Genomic DNA, 21823 nt, shown 5'->3' with positions numbered 1-21823 from the left:
ATACTATTGTCGAGATAATTTAATGGAGATTCATTCCATACTTTCTAAAAATTGATTTACTGCAATAGAAACGGAAAAAAACATCAAAATAGGTCAAAAAATTTTCCTGTCCGTCATGTATGAAACCCCGGAAACACTGTAACTTGTGAAAAAATCAATTATTTGAGTTAAATTTTTTTTTTTTTTAATTCTAATCGACGATTGTAGGTCACTGAATGCGAATGGTTCATTAATTCAGTGTCGTTTAATTACAATTAATAAAAAACGAAAACTACAAGACTGTATATCTATATATATCCATGTAAAATTAACATGGATGGTGATATATCTATATCTATAGATATTATGTACATTTTATTCCACCAGGGGCGCTTGTGCAGTACCTTCCTACTACAGCTGTTTTTTCGGCAATTAATTTTGAACGACTTAAGTTTTTTTTTTTTTTTTTTTATATTTCATAATTAAATGAGCATTATGAGTCGTGCACTTTTGGATTTTCCAAACTTTATTTTTTATATTCGATCTCGTAATTATTCTATTTTTATCAATAAATTGATGTGTTAATTTTATATTTTTATTTTGTCAGTAACTCATCAGTTATTGCGTTTGAATATAAAATCGACATGACATCTACACTTACATACAAACGAAACATAACCAAAGTGTAAACTAAAAAAATTTTCATTGTTCTAAAAATTTTATCTAAATAAAGAAAAAGAAATTTATTTATTAATTTTCAAGAAAACTAGATAATTAAAAGAGAGAATGTCTGATAATAAAAAAACATTTTGTGATGATATGCGAAAAGCAACGAGAGAAATTCATGCAATAAGCGATGCGTTGGTCAACGCTAAATTAGCATTAGGTAAATAATTAATTTTTTTATAACTACTTTTGTAATTCTTAGACTGACCAAAATACTAAATTTATTTTCAGGTTTGCATAATAACAAAATATGGGCTGATGGGCTTTTGATATTCTATGAAATATTTAAATTTCTAGAAAAATCAATTGACGCTAAAATCCATGAGAAAATAGAACGTTTTCAATTTTTGTATGACTTGAAACGATCACAAGCGATTGAAAATGATTTGAATTATTATTTAAACAAAGATTGGTTGAAAAACTACTCTCCTAGGTATGAAATTCATTTATAAATTATAACAATGAATTTAATAGATATCTAAATGTTTTTATCACAATTAAGTTAAATGAAAAAAATGTAGCAATAAAATTCTATATGTAGAAACTTTAATATATTATAAATGTGAATTAAAAAAAATTTTTTTCTAACAATTAATTGGTTATAAAAATTACAAGAATTATCAGATATCTGCTAATTTCATCACTGCAGATGACATTAAATTTAGCTGTCACTTCACAATTCTTTAATTTTCTTTAACGAACAAGTGTGTTCCAAGAAATTATGTTTTAAAAATTGCATTTTTTATTTATTAAAATTTCTAAGGGCCAGTTTTTCAATCCAAGATAAAATTTTATCCAGGATAAAATTATTATTGCCAGTATATTTATATATATAAAATATATAGATATATTTTATCATTGGATAAAATTTTATCCTGGATTAAAAAACTGGCCCTAAATGTCAATTTTTTTTCTAACTCTTTTTGCCATAATTTATTTGTTAAAAAAATTCTTAAAATTATCAAATATCTGCTAAATTAATTTTCATAATCTGCATTCATTATGTGACTGCCCAGATTTACGGATTATGAATAAAAAAACTTTGGTTTAATAATTTTTTGATACTTATAATCAGACTATATATAGTTTGCGTATTTTTGAAATAAATTTTAAAAATAATAGTGCTATGATAGAATCAATTACAAATAATTTAATGGACAAAAGTGACGGAACAAATCTATAGAACCAAAAAACTATTCAAAACTTCTCCAGAAACTTAACATAAAAAGTTGAAAATCATTGAAAAATATATACAACCGTGAAAAAGCACAAATTCTTCAAAGTCTTATCAAGACCTTTTTGATGATACCAATTTTAACTATAAAAATTCCTTTAAAAATAATAATATGCTCGTCACAAAATTTTCCTTACTCTCTCAATTATTTAAATCATAAATGACCATCGCTGAAAAAATATCAAAACTAATTTACGATAAAGATATACCCGTACAAAATTTTTCTTTGTCTGTTAATTATATAAATTAATTATTCGATCACTAACCACATTCAAATGAACAAAACAAAATAAATAAATAAACAAGTAACGTTTATTGCAAAATTCGAATCTATTTCGAACTACAACAAAAACTTATAATAAATTAACTATTACTGAGAAGCTTATGAAACATTGAGAAGACACAAATTCAGGTCTCGACTTTTCCAATGATACTCAATTTAAATTAAAAACCTCATTTTATCATATAACTACGCCGGAGACAAAATTTCTTTATTATCTTAATTGTATAAATTATTTTCTAATCTTTAATTAATTAATTCAAATAATTACAGACCTGCAGTTGTTGAGTATATAGACCACCTAAAGAATCTAGAAACTGATAATCCTATTTTAATAATCGCCTATATATATCATCTGTACATGGGATTATTGTCCGGTGGAATAATACTTCGCAAAAAGCGACAGTTGATCCAGAAACTGATGCCTTTTAATTCTGGAGCCAGTAAATTGGACGGTAATCATGTTACTGACTTCGACGAGCTAAGTATTTATGAGTTAAAAAAAAATGTTAAAAGGATAATGAACGAAGTTGCTGATGAGCTCGATGAAGATACTAAGAAGAGTCTTATTGATGAGAGTAAACAAGTTTTTTTATTGAATAATAAGGTTATTCAGAGTGTACAGGGAGTAAATGCTGTGATATTTAAGAAATATGTTCCTATTGTTTTATGTGTAATTGGAATTGTTTTGATGTTTTTTATTTTTAGAACGAGGGATTAGTTTTTTTTATTTTTAAGTATTTTTAAAAAAAGTGATGTTTATTATCAATTGTTGAAGAATGTATATATTAATTTTATGTAAATTTAATTTTTTTAGCAAACAAAATAAATAAATTAAATTTTGTGAATGTGATTAAAAAATGAAGTTAAAATTTTTTTTTTTATGAACGTCATAAGTAAAAAATAAATTTTTACAGTCAATTCTACAAATATAAAATTATAAAAAAAAAAAATTAAAATTTTTACATTCATAAGTTATAATATGCAATTTTAAAGACTTTTTTTTTATACCAAAATTAACATTGAAATTTAGCAGAAATTTAATAATTTTTGTAACTAATAAAGTATGCCAAAAAACTTAAAATTTTTGTAATTGCAAAAAAAAATGCAATTTTTTAATAATAATTTTTCGAAACAAGTTTGTTAGTTAAAAAAAATAAAAAATGATCAAGTGATTGGTAACTGTAATGTCATAAATTAACAGACATCTGTCAATTTTTTGGATTTTTTTAACTAAATTATTACGAAGAAATTTTAATAAGAAAATTCCACATCCAAAAATTAAAAAAGAAATATTATTTTTTTTTATAATTGATTTGTAATAAAAAAAATTAGGAAAACGGTTGACCCTAAAAATCATTCCTGCAACTTCCCGTTAATTCCATATCTAAGCGCTTATAATCGCACTTATTACGCTTTCGAGCTCAAAAATATAATTTTCGTATCATTTTGGGCTCTCCGAGCTCAAAAATCTGCTGGAAGTTTAATAAAACACTATTTTTTAAATTTTCAAACCACAATAACTTTTGAATGAATTAGCCGATTTTCACGCGGTTGGTGGCATTCAACGCAGTTTTTTTAATTCTATGATAAATTTTCAAAGACAAATCGATCAGACCAGAAATTCCGATGTAATTCGAAAAAATCACTTTTTTCGATTTTTTTCGTCAACGATAACTCACGAACGAATCAATCGATTTTGACCGGCTTGGTGGCGATCGACGTGGTTTTTTATGTTAAGAGCTGATTAGTTTTTGGAATCGATCGGCAAAGCCGTTAAAAAGTTAAAACACACACACACACACACACACACACACACACACAGACACACACACACACACACACAGACACCATCACGGAGATAGTCAGAGAAGCTTTCTGAGACCTTAAAACGTCGAGATCTGATGAAAACTCGATTTTTGAAAAAACGGGGTAAAACCAATAACTTCCCGATTTTTGAAAATCTTCGATTTTCTTAGCAGGAGGTTAAAGAAAATCAGACGTCTGCTAATTTTAGTGTCATGTTTTATTAATCATTTTTTATCTTACATTTTTAATTATGAGTCAATTTATTTAAAACTACAACTGAGCTTTTTTATACATGATGGCGCCTATTTTTTCACTCCAGCGGCAAGTAACTGTTCATCGTCTCACTTTTAGTTGCTGGTAAATTAACTTTACCAGCAATTGGCTTTATGCCTTCATTTCATGACAGACGCAGAAGACAACCACGTGTTCTCTCATTCTCCAAATAATAATCACATTAGTATAGTGTTTACATTTTACATGTGACGGTTTAAAATAATTAACGAAAACGGACATGGCAGTTGGACAGCTGAAAAGTAAATATTTACCTGTGAAAAATTGTTTCATTTACCTTCCGAACTCTTAGTCAAAGAAACTGTCAAAGGTCAGTGTAATAAAAATAATAATTGACAATCATGAAAAGAAAAGTTATCTTTCTCACGCTAATTCTCAGATTAATTTTAACGATCAGTTTTTATGCATAAATGCAAATTTTGCTCAATCGCTGAACATTGGTGAGAACAATAATTTGCTAGTTAATTTAATAAGCGATTTGGTGCCGATTCTAACGTCAATAATCGTTTTGCCAAAAAACAAAGACGACTTTGAAATAATTTCATTACGCGCGGGTAAAATCCAAGAGTTGATCCTCCAGCAGATAAGCATAGTAGCGATTAACCAACCGTTTGTTATTTGACTGTCCAAAAACTTGCATGTTACGTTAATTGTTACTGAAATAACGCCTCATTATCATTATGGCAAATTGCAACAACTTACAGAGGTACATGTTTCAAATTACGAAAACAAACCTATGTCAAGAAGTTCGAACCGTTCTTATTTCCAATCTGATAACTTACCGACTGAAGCTAAAGCCAGTGAAGCAGAAATCTTTCTATCGAATTACCGAGTTCAAAATTTGCCGCCACCCTGATAGCCACAGTTTCAGACCAACCAAGTTGGTGTCAGATAGTTGCCACCAACTTAGCGACAACTTGCGGCCAACTTCCGAATTTGTAACTGTTGGCGCCAAGTTGGCTACAAGTTTCTGAGAAAAAAGAGACCAATATACTGCCGCAATATGTCGCCAAATTTCTTGAGAAACTTATCGTCAACTTGGTGTGAAAAAGTTTCAGAGCAACTTTTGCCGACAACTTGGTGACAATTTGGTGAACAAGTTGACACCAACCGAGTTACTTTCCAAGAGTTGCCGCCAAGTTGGTGACAAGTTGCGGCAGTAGATTGACAGAAAGTTGCGGCCAACTTGGCTATCAGGGCACTGTTCCGAGTTTGTATAGTCGAAAGCGCTGAAACTTTCAGCGATCAAGTCTATTGCGACTTTGTTGTCTTCATCAGTTTGTCGCAATCGATAAAGTGGTTCTCGATTGGTGAAGAAAAGTACTTCTTTTGTCTTTTGAAGGAAGTTTCATCTGACAGTAGCAAAGAAAACACGCATCCAAGTGATGTTACGAACAAAATGGTCAAAATAGTGATCAGCGATTATGTGCAAGCGAATTTTAAAGCGATATATTATGAAAGTTTCTTCCTTATTGAATATGTTGCGGAACAATGCAAATTACAGTTGGGTAGCAAGATTATTCTGACTAAATGCGATATTGAGCAGAGCAAACAATGTGACATTGATTTGGTTTCAATAAACAAAAATAATGTAACAATAGAAGCTTTTAAGAACTATATTAAACAATATGAAGAAATTTTGATAAACAATCAGAGCAAAATTTCGGCGTGTGGTGCTACTTTTCTCGTGAAATTAAATGTTCCAAATGTTTTGCAAGGGAAGAATACGGTTGAAGTTTATAATGTTGTTCTTGAAGATGTTATCGAAGAACCTGAAAAGAAGAAAACAAAGGTCGAACGAAAAAAATTGATAAATTTCAGAACAACCAAAACAATAATGGAAGAATGCAACCCTGATTCAGAAAGATGATTTGAAATGATTACCCTCATGTTAATTGTATATCTATATATATATATATATATATTATTTAAATCCGATGCATTTAAATCATTTCAAATCAGATTTCTTAATCAGGGAAAACAATTTGCTGGATAGTTTTGAAATCTTATTCGATTCCAAAATTTTGGCCGTTTTTTGTTTATAAAAAATATATTTCTGATGTAAGAAAAATATACGCAAAATATATTTTTTTTGTATGATAAATATAAATGTCGAATATATCAAAAATATACTCAGAATGTTTTTTAAATATTAGCAGTTTTATAAACTGAAAATATTTTCCAGACTATATTTTTTATATATTTTAAATATAATTAATATATACGTAAAATATACTTAAAATCTATAGGATAAAATTAACAGCCCGAGATTTTGGATTTTGTTAACTTGAGAACATTTGCCAGTGCATGGTTACAATATTTGTTCCGGAAAACTTTAAGCTATGCCAGTTTCTTGTACGGTTCAAAATCTCGAGCTGTCAATTTTGTCCTAAGGTAAAAGCCCCAATATATGATCATGTACCAGTATATGATCACTCCATGTATTTGTATATCTATACTCACAAATATAGGTATACAAATACATGGAGTGATCATATACTGGTACATGATCAGATATTGGGGCTTTTACCTTATATACTTTAAGTATATTTTAATTATATTTAAAATATATAAAAAATATAGTCTGGAAAATATTTTCATTATATAGAGCTGCTTATATTTAAAATACATTCTAAGTATATTTTTTATATATTCGACATTTATATTTATCATACAAAAAAAATATATTTTGCTTATATTTTTCTTATATCAGAAATATATTTTTTATATACAAAAAACGCCCAAAAGTACTGTAATTAGAATATATTTGAAATATACGTGAAATATATTTTTATATATTTCACGTATATAATAAATATATTTTATTTATATTCAAAATATAAAATGAGATATATTTTTAATATATCCAAAATATATATTATTTCCATGGGGGGTGCTATTGTAAAGGAATGTGGGCTGAACTTCATAAATATCAAAGTAATAGATCTATTTGTTGTTGTGTATATATTGATTACTTAATTTATTTAGATTTTGATTGTTTTTTTAGGGTCCCGAATTTTTATTTAAATATATTGGAGCCAGTGAAGAAGCTGTGAGAGAAATTTTTCAAAAGTAATTAATCAAATTTGTTTATTGCTTTACTTAGAAATGGATCTGATTATGTATATTGCAAGATATAATTATTCTTAATTTTGTATGATTTTTTAATTTCTAATATAATCATAGTTATTTCCTAATATATGTCGTTATATATAATTATATATAATGACATTTAAATATATACCAAGAAGAAATATCTTCTTATTCGAATATAATTAAACATAATTGGATCAAATCAGAATATAGCAAAACATTGTTCTAATTTCTACATCCCAACATCTAAATTTTATTTTAGAGCGCAACGAGCCAGGCCATGTGTACTTTTCTTCGATGAATTCGATAGCTTAGCACCCAGGTAAGGTAGATAGATACAGGCAGTTAATTATTTATAAGTATACATTCAATACAGCGTTTAATAATAAATATTAAACAATATGAAAAAAAAATCTGGGAAACGGCTGATCCTGCAGGCCATCCCTGGAACTTCCCGCTATGTACGAGTTCTAAACGCTCGAGAATTGATCTATTTTGAAGTTTTGAGCTCGTCGAGCTCAAAAAACATACTTTTTGTACTTTTCGAACTCTTCAAACTACACTGAAAAAAAAGTTTTCTACGCTTCACTATCCGTTGTATCGTGAACGGCATATCGCTATAATCAGGGAACGGATCCTGACGGTCGCGATCTAGCCAATTATTAAGTGCATGGTGATTATTGTCGTAATTATTATTACTGGTTAAAATATTTAAAACTTGGCTTCGATCATATAAATCATTATTTGAAACATCAATAATAAATTATGCAAAGTCAGTTTCTCCGTCACCGCTAGGTGTATTCAATAGATCGCTAAATTAGCAAAACGGATAGTGACCATAGCGAGCCAGTGTTTCGTAACGTGCGTATAGTGACAGTAGCGATATTGTATCCTGAAGCGTAGAAAACTTTTTTTTCAGTGTAGTTATTTTGTCTCGTCAAAAACGATTCGAGTAGAAATTCTGAAGTTATTTGAAAAAAAAAAAAAAACACTTTTTTCGAAATTTTTCGTTAACGGGTTTTCTTCAACACATATCAATCGATTTCGATGTGAGTTGCAGCAATTGACGTAGTTTTTTAAGTTTAAGAGCTAAATAGATTTTGAAATTGATCGTTACATCTGTTTAAAAGTTATTAAAAAAAAAAACATTTTTTTGACAATTTTATTTTCGAGATTTCTCAAAATCTACACACACATAGTTGGTTGCATCAAGATAAATTTAATTTTATCCTCAGACAACGTATGCTAGAATAAAGAAGAATATATTATAATTGAAATTGAAACAATAATTATTTCAGACGAGGACATGACTCGACTGGTGTAACAGACCGTGTTGTGAATCAATTATTGACACAATTCGATAGCGTGGAAGGAAGAGAAGGGGTGGCAATTGTCGCGGCATCTTCACGACCGGATTTGCTAGATCCTGCTTTATTACGTCCTGGTCGATTAGACAAAGCGTTATTGTGTCCGTTACCACAAGAAGTAATTAAACTTTTTTATTATCTAAACTTTGAATTCTTAATTAATTGCATGATTTTTTTTAGAGCGACCGAGAAGAAATTTTGAAAGCTTTGTGCAAACAACACAATTTGACTGCTGAAGATTTTGATTTAAAAGCGCTGGCAAAAATGACCGAAAATTTCACTGGGGCTGATTTGAATGCTGTTTTTGTCCAAGCGAAAATAAACGCTATTGACGAAAGTTATGCAGGAATAACTAAAGTAAGTACTGCATAAATTTCCTATATGCAAATTGTTTTGTGAGAGAAAATTGCAACTTTTTTAATGGGAAAGTTAATCGCTATAAGAAAAAAATAAACTTGTTGCCGAAGAGAGAGCAAAAATTATCTTATACAGTTACTTAGTGTTTAGATAAGTAGGTATGTAATATAACTGGGGGATACGTTAGCAACTTCATTAGTGCATGCCAAGCAACCACTCTCAGTTATGCTTCATCCCATAATATATATACGCCTGGATGATTGTCGAGGGTCTTATTCCTTATCTAATAGGTTATATAATAATGTCAGATTAAATACCGTAGTAATTATCTTGTCTTAAGTATTCAAAAAAAATATTGCGAAAAATAATCGATAAGTTCTTGGTTTAATAACTTTTTTATTTACAGAATAAGAGTCAGAAAAGTGTGATAAAAATAACTCAAGATTGTCTTCTTAAATCGTTGGAATCTACTCAGCCTTCTTTAACGGAAAAAGAGATAATGAAGTTTAATTTTATGTAAGTTACTAATTTTTAAATTAATTGTATTTATTTAAATGATTTTTTGATTTCTTTGTTTTAGATACCGCAAGTTTTTTAACGGCGATAATTTTAGCGAAGAATTGATGAAAAATCAGAAATTAACTCTGGCGTAATAAAACTTTATCAGTATCTTGAAGTTTCTTTTTGATTTACAAAAATTTGCAATTTAAAACAAAAGTCGAAAATTTATATTTTTCTATTTTTTAATTAAAGAAAAATATTTTTCTTAATAGTTATCTCCTTATTAAAGATATTCAGCTGGCTTTCGAATTTGTATTCGAATTAAAATTTGAATAAAGACTCGCGAAAAATTTTTTTTATACCGTTGTATCGCTGAAAATAAAAAAAAAAATTCAATATGATTTTTGAAGTTTTTAATATTGAAGTTAATTTTTTCATGTGAAACAGAATGAGAATTCATGACTTTAATTATATGTAAGATTACAAAAACCGATTGTTGTATCTTATTTTTAACCTAAACATGCATACAAGCTCAATCAGCAAAAAATAAAGCCATAATAATAACAACAGAAGAATAGACATACAAAGAATTTTTGACGCTAAAAAGAAAACCGCTTGAGGGTCATCCTGACAATTCGCTATCCTCGATATTGCTGTTTGTATACCCCAGGCATTTCTATAGTCTCACCCTGTTTAACTCTTCTCGCGTCTATTCATTCAAAGAAAATAAACAAATAATAAATAACATCATATACGTCTTTCAGCAAACAATAAGCAATCCATTGAATTTTCAGTTTGATTTTCATTTGTAATTTTTGAATTGAAAATAACTACCAAGTAATTAATAAGTTGTCAGTCGTTATCAATAAGCTTTTTAGTTATATTGTTATTATTTATAGCCGGGATGAGATTGTAATATATAATTAAACGTTATTATCTTGTTTAATATAACATCAAGAATCCGTATTAATAACTCATAAACCCGTGAGCGAAAGCAATGACGGAAGTGGCTTGGGCCAAAGTTAAATTAAATCATTACGCGAGCGCGTCTAATATTATACATATAGTTTATCTAGTAAGACATTAACGCGATGAAATATAACACTTGTTAGTTGTGAAACTTAAAATCAAGATTCCACGGTGTGCTATGGTTAACTTCTTGACATCAACACTTCATATATACTGCTTGAATATATCTGCAAGAAACCCAAACTGTTTAGTCGTGTATGAAAATATTAATTATTATGTTATCCACTGGATTTATTTGCGGTAATAGCTAAAGTTTCTTCTTAAAAAAAGAAAAATTATAATATTAATCATTAATCATGATCTAATAATGTAATAATCATTTAATATTAAATCTCTTGTTTACATTTTAATAATATTAACATGATAAATATTTTTCTTAAATATAATTGATAATTTTCGATAAATTCGTCAGTTGATAACTTATTATTGAAACCTTTAGCATGGGTGAGAAGGTTTGCTCTATTATCATTTAGAAATCCCAACATTTTGCCACATGAAATCGTACCTGACAGTCATATTGTATGCAACATATACATAAAAAAAATCGTAGAATTGATAAAAATTTTTTTTTAATGGAATAATTTCTATTTTTACATAAAAAAGTGATTTCAATGGCTTATAGTGTCGATTTTCAAGTCTTTATGGAGAGGTCAACACGATAACCTTTGAAAAACTCAATTTTTCAACTAAATTTATTTTTTTAGTCTCCTTATCTGCCTTATAGGAATTTTTGGACTAAAAATTGCCGCTCGAAATTGTCTTGTTTAATTATAATTAATTTTTTTCGGCTGGTAGTTGGAGAAATTTTCTGTCCTTAAAGCAGCCATTTATAAAAATTTATTTTTAAATACAGCTTGAAGACAGCTAATACTATATATAGTCAATTATTTCGCTGGCTGACCAAAGATAATGCAGTCTTTATCATTGGTTCTTTTTTTATGATTCAAGCATCGGAACGAAAGAGGGCGTTCAATTCGTATGACCAAAATACTATCCGTGGGAAAATTTAAACGAGCTTTAAAACTGAACGATAGATAAAATTCATTTTTGTCATATCAACCGCGAAAGTTGGATTTTCGAGCAACATACAGAGGGCGCAAAGAATATGATTTCTGGCAATCTATAGTTTAGTTAATTTACCTCGCACTAGTATCGAAAAATAACCTCTCTCTGTATCTATCTCTACATTTCTGCACGACTACGCTAAAATACGCTATAGATGAGTCGAATTATTTTTTAATTCGACAAACGTCCGCTGGGTCCGCTGGGTAAAAAGAGTCTTAGCGACAGTTGAATTTTGTAAACAACTTCAACATATACGTACGTTTAATCCATCGCTATTTAATATCATGTGACATACTTAATTCTTGTGTCTTTAAATAAAACAAACAGTAATTGAAAATTTTTGACTGTTCTCTCAAATCCAACTTCCGCAATTGATATGACAAAAAATTATCTTCGATACTTTATGCTCAAAGGTAGGGACCCTAACAAACTTAAAGTGAAGGCACACATTTGAGGCTATGGATACCATACATTCTCATCAAGACCTCGTACTATATCCGGACTCGCTACGCTTGTCCGGATAAATTACTCGGTCTTGATTAGAATGCGCCCATAGCCTCAAACTTGTGACGTCACTTCAAGCCGTCAAAATCCCTCCCTTTGCACATATGTATCGAAAATAATTATTCTTGTAATTTATGTATATTTAACTCATTATCAAAATGATTATTTCAATTAATTGTTGTAGTGTGCAGTACATATTTATTTTCTTTTGCTATTGACGTTTGATATAAAATTGTTAATAATTGTTTTGATCAATACAACGTTGGTGCTTAATGCATAAATATATATTTAGATTTTCCAAACTTGTTTTACAAAAAATATAAATCCTCTTTCAGATCTTTAGCGTTACGGTCTAAATTGAAAACAAAATTCACTTATTTTTTTCAATCTTAATTTATTTCAATTTTCATTACTAATTATTTTTTCTAAAACAAAAAATAAAATTTAATTGCTTTAAACAATAATAATAATAATTACAATTATAATAGATATCAAAAATAAAAGTCATATAATATTCTAAATAACAACAAGTATGGATAATAGTCTAAAATACACTTTACTGCTGTAAAATAACTAAATTGAGTGTCTTAGATATCAGTTCGTAACAGCCATATGCGTCATACTTTTCAACTTTCTTAATGGCCTGGCTTTCCATTTTTATTTATATTTACGGTATACAACCACCGATACCTATATAAATTTTATAAACTTTTCTAATGCATAAAAAATAACTTTACAAATAAATAGGTTTACTTTTTTTTTATTACCGATTTTGGAAAGTAACTAACGTGTTATCTGTGAAATAAAACATTTTTTTTGTATAATTTCAAGGGATTTATACATAAAGGTATTAAATACGAAACTACAGTATCGGCTGTTGGCTTATTTGACTTTTATTACATTAAATCGTAATAAATGTCGTCGTAAAATTTTCTCTTACTTATGTACTAAATATATAATATATACAATGCAGACAATAATATTATGTTATGTATTTATATTTAACAACGTAATGCATTTAAAAGAAGAATTTTGAAACTTTTTAGTTTCAATATAATGTATTCATTTCACAACATGAAAACTACGATTTTTAGCTAGAAAAGGAGGGTGTTTTAACCGTAATTATTTTTGAATAAACAGAGTATGAGCAATGAATATTACTTGTATTTAACGCCAATATGCTTCTGTTTTATGCTTCGACGCTCCGCGTCTCCTTGATCGTATTTTCATGAAATTGTCAGTTATAGAATAGAAGATTGGAAAATCCGGGACACAAAAAAGGTTAAAAATAAAAAACAATAATAACAATAAAATGAAATATTAAAATTGCACGACTCATGATACAAAGCATCAGAGAGTGCTTCACGATCGAAAAAAAATATTTTTTTTTATTATTATAGCCCTGTCAGTTCACGGAATGAAGATATTTTGCATACTATTGTTAAGATAATTTAATGGAGATTAATTTGACACTTTTCAAAAATTGATTTAGTGCAATAAAAACGGAAAAAAATATCAAAATAGGTCAAAAAATTTTCCTGTCCGTTACGTACAAAACTCCGAATACAATGTAACTTGCGAAAAAATGCATTAATTCAGTTAAATTTTTAACTTCCCGCTAAGAAAATCGAAGATTTTCAAAAATCGGGAAGTTATTGTTTTCACCCCGTTTTGCAAAAATCGAGTTTTCATCAGATCTTGACGTTTGAAGGTCACAGGAAGCTTCCCTGACTACTCCCACGAGGTTGTCACTGTGTCTGTGTCTGTGTGTGTGTGTGTGTGTGTGTGTGTGTGTGTGTGTGTGTGTGTGTGTGTGTGTGTGTGTGTGTGTGAAAGTGTGTGAACCGCTTATAACTTTTGAACGGCTCATCCGATTTTATCGCGGTTGGTGCCATTTGAAAGGGCTTGGCAAAACTTAGATTTTGAGTATAATTTGGACCGATTCGGATCAGTAGATTTTGCAAAATCTTAAAAAAACTAAGAAAAAAAATTTTTTCAAATGTGGTTTTTTTTTAATAACTTTTAAACGGCTCCACCGATCGATTCCAAAAACTAATTAGCTCTAGATAATAAAAAACCACGTCGATCGCCACCAAGCTGGTCGAAATCAGTATCTTCGTTCGAGAAATATCGTGAACGAAAGAAAAGCGAAAAAAGTGTTTTTTCGAAATTACTCCAAAATTTTCAGTTCGATCAATGAAAACCTGACAATTATTCATAAGGCTGATAAAACTGCGTCGAATGCCGCTAATCGCGTGAAAATCGGTTGATCCATTCAAAAGTTATTGCGGTTTGAAAATTCCAAAAGTAGTGTTCTATGAAACTTCTATCAGACTTTTGAGTTTCTGTATAATTAATAAAATAAAACAAAATCCAGAAGAATGTATATCTATATATTAGGGTGTGCTAAAATGTAACTTCCGTGAAGAACCTTTTAAAATTGGAATTTTGAGTTCCACTTTTAAGAGCAGCTGTGTTTCTTCAAGGTTCTTCACGGAAGTTACATTTTGGCACACCCTACTGTATATATTGTGTATATTTATCCCACTAGATGCGCTTACGCCTGAACTTTTGAATGGCTTGACGAATTAGAACCAAATTAGGGGCGTTTTAAAGAGTTTCATCCAACTTAAATTTCTTTTGAGTTTGAACTGGTTTGGATCAGTAGATTCCGAGAAATACCAAAAAAACTAAAAAAAAAAATTAGGACCACGGTTGACCCTAAAGGCCATCCCTACAACTTCCCGCTCATTTTGTACTTAAGCGCTCAAAATCACACATTACTTTTTTGAGCTCTTCAAGCTCAAAATATGATTTTATGAAATTTTGAGCTTTTTGAGCTCAAAACTCTAATAGTAGTTTAATAAAACACAACTTTTTGAATTTTCAAACCGCAATAACTTTTGAATGAATGAACCGATTTTCACGTGGTTGGCAGCATTCGACGAAGTTTTTGAAGCCTTATGAAGAATCTTTAAATATGAATTGATCAAACTAAGAATTTTGGATTGATTCCGAAAAAAAACTTTTTTCAGTTTTCTTTCGACAACGATAACTCACGAACGAATCAACCGATTTCGACCAGGATGGTGGCGATCGACGTGGTTTTTTGATGTTCAAATCGGTCCAAAGTATATTTAAAATCTAAGTTTAATCAAGCCCTTTCGAATGGCACCGACCGCGAAGAAATCGGTCAAGCCGTTCAAAAGTTATAAGAGGATCACATACATACATACATACACACACACACACACACACACACACACACACACACACACACACACACACGGCATCGATGATCAAGATTGTAGCCCTGGAATACTCAGATATACTACTGAACGCTTACAACGCATGCCTAGCAACCGGCACGTTTCCAACGGCTTGGGAGTGGCAGAGATTGGTTCTGTTAGACAAAGGTAAAAGTAGCCCTGTAACACCTTTGTCGTTCAGACCACTCTGCATCCTCGAAATTGTTGGGAAACTGCTCGAAAATCTCATACAGGGAAGACTACGCAACGACATCGATCGTGCTGGAGGCTTTGCCACAAACCAACATGGCTTTCGGAAAGGACGATCGACAGTCGGCGCGATCTAGAAAGTCGTAGGGACAGCGAGAGAAGCATGGTCTTGTAGCCTCAAAGCCCGTAAGGTGTGTCTTGTCCTCACACTAGACATAAAAAACGCCTTCAACAGCGCGAATTCGGGTGACATCCTAGATGCCTTGGAGCACAAATTCGACGTGAAGCCAGGAAATCTGGCAATAGTTGGACTATCTCGACAAAAGAACGCTGATAGCGGAAACGATAGAAGGCCCACAAGAACATGACATAACGGCTGGCGTGCCGCAAGATTCAATCATGGGGCCCGACCTCTGGAACGCGGACTATGACGAACTCCTGGAAATCCTGCACAGTAAAAAATATTGTGTGAAATCAAAACAATTTCTGTGTTAAATACGGTCAACACAAAATTAGTGTTAAAATTCAACACACTTTGTGTTGTTTTAACACAAAGTTTGAGTCATTTTAACGCAAAGTTTGTGTCTTTTTAACACAAAAGTGTGTTGAATTTTAATTCTAATTTTGTGTTGACCGTATTTCACACAATATTTTTTACTGTGTGCTGCCAAAACAAGTGCAACTCACGGGCTTTGCGGACGACGTCGCAGCTACGATAGTAGTAGACAGTGCTGAGGAGGCAGAACTACTGGTTCGGGAAACCATTGACGCCGTCGAAAATTGGCTTAAGAAGTATCATCTAAAACTAGCCAAGCAGAAAACCGAGATGGTCGTTTTAACACGTCAAAAGTGATTCCCAAAACCCTTCGTCATCGACATGGGCGGGACAACACTGACATCTACAAGGGCACTGCGTTATTTAGGAGTAATGATCGACGAAAAGCTGTCTTTTTGAGAACACCTCGAAAACGCTTGCGCGAAAGCTACCAAGACAGTATCAAACCTGTCGAGACGAATCATGACCAACATGGTAGGACCACGAACCAGGAAAAGAAGGGTGCTTCTAGAAGTAGTTCACTCGATATTACTCTACGGAGCGGAGATATGGGCAGATATCCTTAAACAGAAGACCTACCGGCGCAAAATAGCAGCAGTGCAACGACGAGGAGCGCTCAGAGTCACCTGTGCCTACCACACGGTCTCAGAAGCAGCCGTATTAGTCATAGCAGGAGCCGCGCCAATCGACTTACTAGCGTTCGAGAGAGCGAAAATCTACGACGCCAAATTAAATGGTGACAACTCTAAGGAGACAAGAGCAAAGATAAAGACGGAAACGCTACATGAGTGGCAGGACCGATGGACAACCGGGGAAACAGGCAGATGGACGGCACGCCTGATTCCGAACATAAACGTCTGGCTTTCTCGGAAGCACGGAGAAACGGACTTCTTCCTGACCCACCTATTGACGAGGCATGGGCAGTTCAATGCCTATCTTTTTAAGATGGATTTGCACAGCACACCAACGTGCCAATACTGCCCAGACAAAATTGACAACGCCGAGCACACGTTCTTCGAGTGTGATCGGTGGAAGGACTACAGAAGCAGCACCGGAGAAATGATAGGCACCACACTCTTCCCCGAGAGCTTGATAGCCTGCATGCTTAGAAAAGAAGATAATTGGTCAGCTGTTGCATCCTACGCGCAGCACCTTCTAAAAGCAAAAACCGCAGAAAGGGACCAGTAACCAGGAGTAGGCGTAGTGAGACGCAACATGGGCTGGATTGAAGTAATGCTAACGTGGTTCCGATCCAGTCATCTCCGTACCATCCACGGGGGAAGAGAGAGGAGTTTTTTTTAGTGGGTAAAAGTCCCACACTACCGACCATCATCTTTCAATGATAGCGGTGTCTTTGGAAGATTTTTTTCGCTTCTCTATAAAAAAAACACACACACACACACACACACACACACACACACACACACACACACACACACACATATACACACACACATACACATACATACATACAGACATACGGACATCATCGCGGAAACATTCGGGGAAGCTTCCTAGGACCTCAAAACGTCGAGATATTATGAGAACTCGATTTTCGAAAAACGGGGTAAAACCAACAACATCCCGATTTTTGAAAATTTTCAATTTTATTAGCGGAAAGTTAAAAATTTTTTTTTTCTTTTATAAAAAGATATAAAATAAAAAAAAATCCTATCAACCGATATGATTGTATATGATTTTTGGAAATTTTAATAATTTTGTTGTAAATTTAAAAATTAAAAAAAACAATTTTGGAACGTACTTGGTGTGCATGGTTGCAGAATATTTTACTTTTTATGAAAATCGTGAAATTTATCTCTGAGGACTTGAAAAAATTTGAAGTACACAATGACGCACACCAAGTTGCTATAGTTTATGTTGATAAAGCTGCATATTTATTATCGAAAATTTCATAAAGAATTCGTAATAAAATCAGTTGTTAGCGATTGATTAACAAATAATGAGAGGCCTTAAAATAATGTCGAAAGAAATATAAGAAAAATTATTTTTGAAAATTTTCAATTTTCTTAGCGGGAAGTTAATAAAATATTATATCACTATAGACAAAGTTGAGGATTATAAAGTATAAGTATATACAACTACTACAATTCAAACTTTATCAATTAATTAAAAAATTGAAATATTATTAAACAATTTGTCATCAGCCGAAAAAAAAGTTTACATGTCTAAAGATAAAAAAATCTCAATTTTTCAAAATTTATTAATTGGAATGATTTCAAATTTTAATCATGTCTGAGTTCAATATATTAGAATTTAATTTTAAGAGCATGAAGCATTTTTCCAATTTTTTCGATTTTTTAAGTCGAGTGGTTCAATTGCCCCGTGGTTTAATTGACCCCCTTCTCCCCTATAGTTATATCATTACATCAAAAACGATCCGAAAAGAAATGTCGGGTTATAAAAAGGAAAATTTTCTGCAACCATGCAAATGAAAGGTCTCGATGAAAAAAAAACTCCGGATTCACTTCGAACGCGGAGTTTCGAATTAATTTACTCCGGTAAGAGTGGTGGAAGTGAATGCGGAGTAAAATTTACTCCCGATTTTTACAGTGTATTTAGAAAGATATCAATGATTTTTTTTTTCATTTTTACAAATTATTGAAACAATCGAAACGTTTCAATCAGCCTGCTTCAAAGTAAACAAATTTTTTTTGGAAAAATAAGAAAACAATATATTTTTTTTCATTTCTTTGTTTTTACTTGTAGAATGCGGAAATATAACACACTGATAGAAGGATTTATTTGTACCAAAAAATATTTGTTAATAGTTAACAAATCATTTATTAGAGACCACTTTTAATATTAAACAAATATTTTTTAGTATTTAAAATGATTTGTTTGTATTCAATAAATCTGATATTGATTTATTAAATATTAATAAATCTTTTTAAATACTAAGAAATATTTATTAAGGACTAAAAAGTGGTCTCTAATAAATGATTTGTTAAATATTAACAAATATTTTTAACTATAAACAAATCCTTCTATCAGTGCACCAGCTATTGATAGACTCATGTAAGTATATTTAATTAACGAATTTCGGTTCACAATATTCTTGTTAACACTAAAAGCTTCAACACAAATAGAATGATAGAAATATTTGACTTCACAAATTTTTATGATTATTATTGAAAATCCGTCATGAAATAGAATAATTTGAAAAAAAATTTTTAGACTTTCCATTCTATGCCAAAAAATTCAGGTGAATTTAAAACTAAACAAATGGTGAATTTAAACATTAACCAAAAGCAAGGTAAAAGCCCCAATTATTGGCAGGGCTTCTAATATTGAAATATTTTTAACTTCCCGCTAAGAAAATCGAAGATTTTCGAAAAATCGGGAAGTTATTGGTTTTACCCCGTTTTGCAAAAATCGAGGTTTCAACCGATCTTGACGTTTTTAAGTCCTAAGAAGCTTTCCTGACTATTTTCACGATGATGTCCGTACGTCTGTGTGTGTGTGTGTGTGTGTGTGTGTGTGTGTGTGTGTGTGTGTGTGTGTGTGTGTAAACCTCTTATAACTTTTGAACGGCTTAACCGATTTGATCGCAGTTAGTGTCATTCAAAATGTCTTCGCCAAACTTAGATTTCCCGTAAGTTGGAACCGATTCGGACCAGTAGATTTCGAGAAATTGCAAGAAAAGTGAAAAAAAAAAGTTTTTTTTTCATTTTTTTTAAATATCTCCGAATTGGCTGAACCTATCGACCTCAAAAACTAGTCAGCTTTTAACCTTAAAAACCCGCATCGATCGCCACCTAGAACGTCAGAATCGGTTGATGCGTTCGTGAGATATCGTTGTCGAAAAAAATCGAAAAAAGTGTTTTTTTGTAATAACTTCAAAATTTTTCATCAGATCAATTTTTTCTGTTTCAAATTTTTATAGAGCTCAAAAAATTACATCCATCGCCGTCAACCGCGTAAAAATCGGTTGATTTATTCAAAAGTTACAGCAGTTTGAAAATTAAAAAAATCGTGTTTCATCGAATTTTGATAAGACTTTTGAGCTCAAAGAGCTCTAAATAACACATAAATTGTATTTTTGAGCTCGAAGAGCTCAAAAACGTCATAAGTGAAATTTTAAGCGCCTAGGTATGGAATTAACGGGAAGTTGCAGGGATGGCCTTCTAGGTCAACCGTTTTTCTAATTTTTTTTATCTTATTAATTCTTTCATTAACTGTATAAATAATATATTTTTAATTGAAAAAATAGTTAAATTTTATTTCGGTGTTCACTGTCAAAAAATTTTGTATTTTCGACTTGACCACTTTCTCTAATATGTTTATTTTGGATATTTACTACTTTTATAGGCCTTTTTACGATGTAACATGGTAAATTTTTAAATGTAAAATTATATAAAAGTAAATATAATGAAAGTCTGGTTTTAGATTATGATGTGACACTTGTTATTTTTACCACATTTTTAACTTCCCGCTAAAAAAATTGAAAATTTTCAAAAATCGGGAAGTTATTGGTTTTACCCCGTTTTGCAAAAATCGAGTTTTCATCAGATCTCGACGTTTTAAAGCCACAGAAACTTCCTTGACTATCCCCGCGATGTTGTCACTATGTCTAAATGTATTGTGTGTGTGTGTGTGTGTGTGTTTTTTTTTTTTTTTTTTTTTTTTAAGGGGGGGGGAATCCTTTTGCCGGCGCATCCAGGTGCCCAGTATTTAAAGAGGCACTCCAGAAGATAACAAACAAACAGACATGAAGATATTGCAGCTAAACCTAAACCATTGCGAAGCTGCACATGATCTGCTTATGCAAACAGCAAGAGAACTAGAGTTAGACTTAGTAATGATAGCAGAGCCATACAGATACCTGAATACGCAGCCTTGGGAATCTGACAGCACCACCAAGGCTGTCATCTGGTCTTGTGGTAAGCATCCCTTCCAGAGTGTAGTTAACAATGATAATGCCGGCTTTGTAGCAGCAACAGTTAACGGCATCCGTTTCTACAGCTGTTATGCACCACCTAGCCTATCCATTGTTGAATTCATTGAATTCTTGGACAAACTGACCGAGAACGCCAAGCAGCATTATCCGGTCGCGATTGCCGGTGACTTCAACTCCTGGGCAGTAGACTGGGGCAGCAAGCAGACAAATGCGCGAAGAAAAGCACTCCTAGAAGCTTTCTCTACACTAGATGTAGTCCAGCTCAACAGTGGTGATACGCCAACCTATACTAAAGGAGAAGCAAGCTCTATCGTAGATCTCACTTTCGTCAGCAGCAGCCTCATCAGTGGGAAATACGACTGGAAGGTGATGGATATCTACACAGCCAGTGACCACAAGGCAATTCTCTGGGAAATATCACATGACCGGAATACAAGAAGACCAATCAAGTCATTCAATACCATTGGATGGAAAGTGAAGCCTTTTGACACAAGCAAATTGGTAATAGCCCTTAATAGTGAACCGATTACTACTGGATCCGCAGAAGAAATGACCAAGGACCTGATGAAAAGAGTTGTCCAGGCCTGTGACGCCAGTATGGTCCGGAAACACAGCATAAGCCAACGCCCGGCAGTGCACTGGTGGAACGACCACAT

At 31.7% G+C, this 21823-nt stretch overlaps 1 protein-coding gene and 1 pseudogene across 1 annotated transcript; both read left to right on the top strand.

The window, feature by feature from the left end:
• The first annotated feature begins 513 nt into the window (after positions 1 to 513).
• LOC123266584 (heme oxygenase) lies at positions 514 to 3044 on the top strand. Its single transcript, XM_044730891.1, has 3 exons — positions 514 to 865; positions 937 to 1138; positions 2493 to 3044. The coding sequence occupies exons 1-3, from the start codon at positions 766 to 768 to the stop codon at positions 2938 to 2940; spliced, it is 750 nt and encodes a 249-aa protein (XP_044586826.1). The 5' UTR covers positions 514 to 765; the 3' UTR covers positions 2941 to 3044.
• Positions 3045 to 4323: 1279 nt separating this feature from the next.
• LOC123267847 lies at positions 4324 to 9819 on the top strand (annotated as a pseudogene).
• Positions 9820 to 21823: the final 12004 nt, after the last annotated feature.

The sequence above is a fragment of the Cotesia glomerata genome, linkage group LG6 (assembly GCF_020080835.1).
Source record: "Cotesia glomerata isolate CgM1 linkage group LG6, MPM_Cglom_v2.3, whole genome shotgun sequence".
NCBI classification, from domain to species: Eukaryota; Metazoa; Arthropoda; class Insecta; order Hymenoptera; family Braconidae; genus Cotesia; species Cotesia glomerata.
The sequence above is the reverse complement of the archived record's forward strand: the minus strand, read 5'-3'. Positions and strand labels throughout refer to the sequence as shown.

Excerpts from the sequence above, each read along its gene's own strand:
- LOC123266584 (XM_044730891.1), top strand. The coding sequence starts at position 766 with ATGTCTGATAATAAAAAAACATTTTGTGATGATATGCGAAAAGCAACG. Across the intron at positions 866-936 it reads CAACGCTAAATTAGCATTAG|GTTTGCATAATAACAAAATA; the intron begins GTAAATAATTAA and ends ATTTATTTTCAG. Across the intron at positions 1,139-2,492 it reads TTGAAAAACTACTCTCCTAG|ACCTGCAGTTGTTGAGTATA; the intron begins GTATGAAATTCA and ends AAATAATTACAG.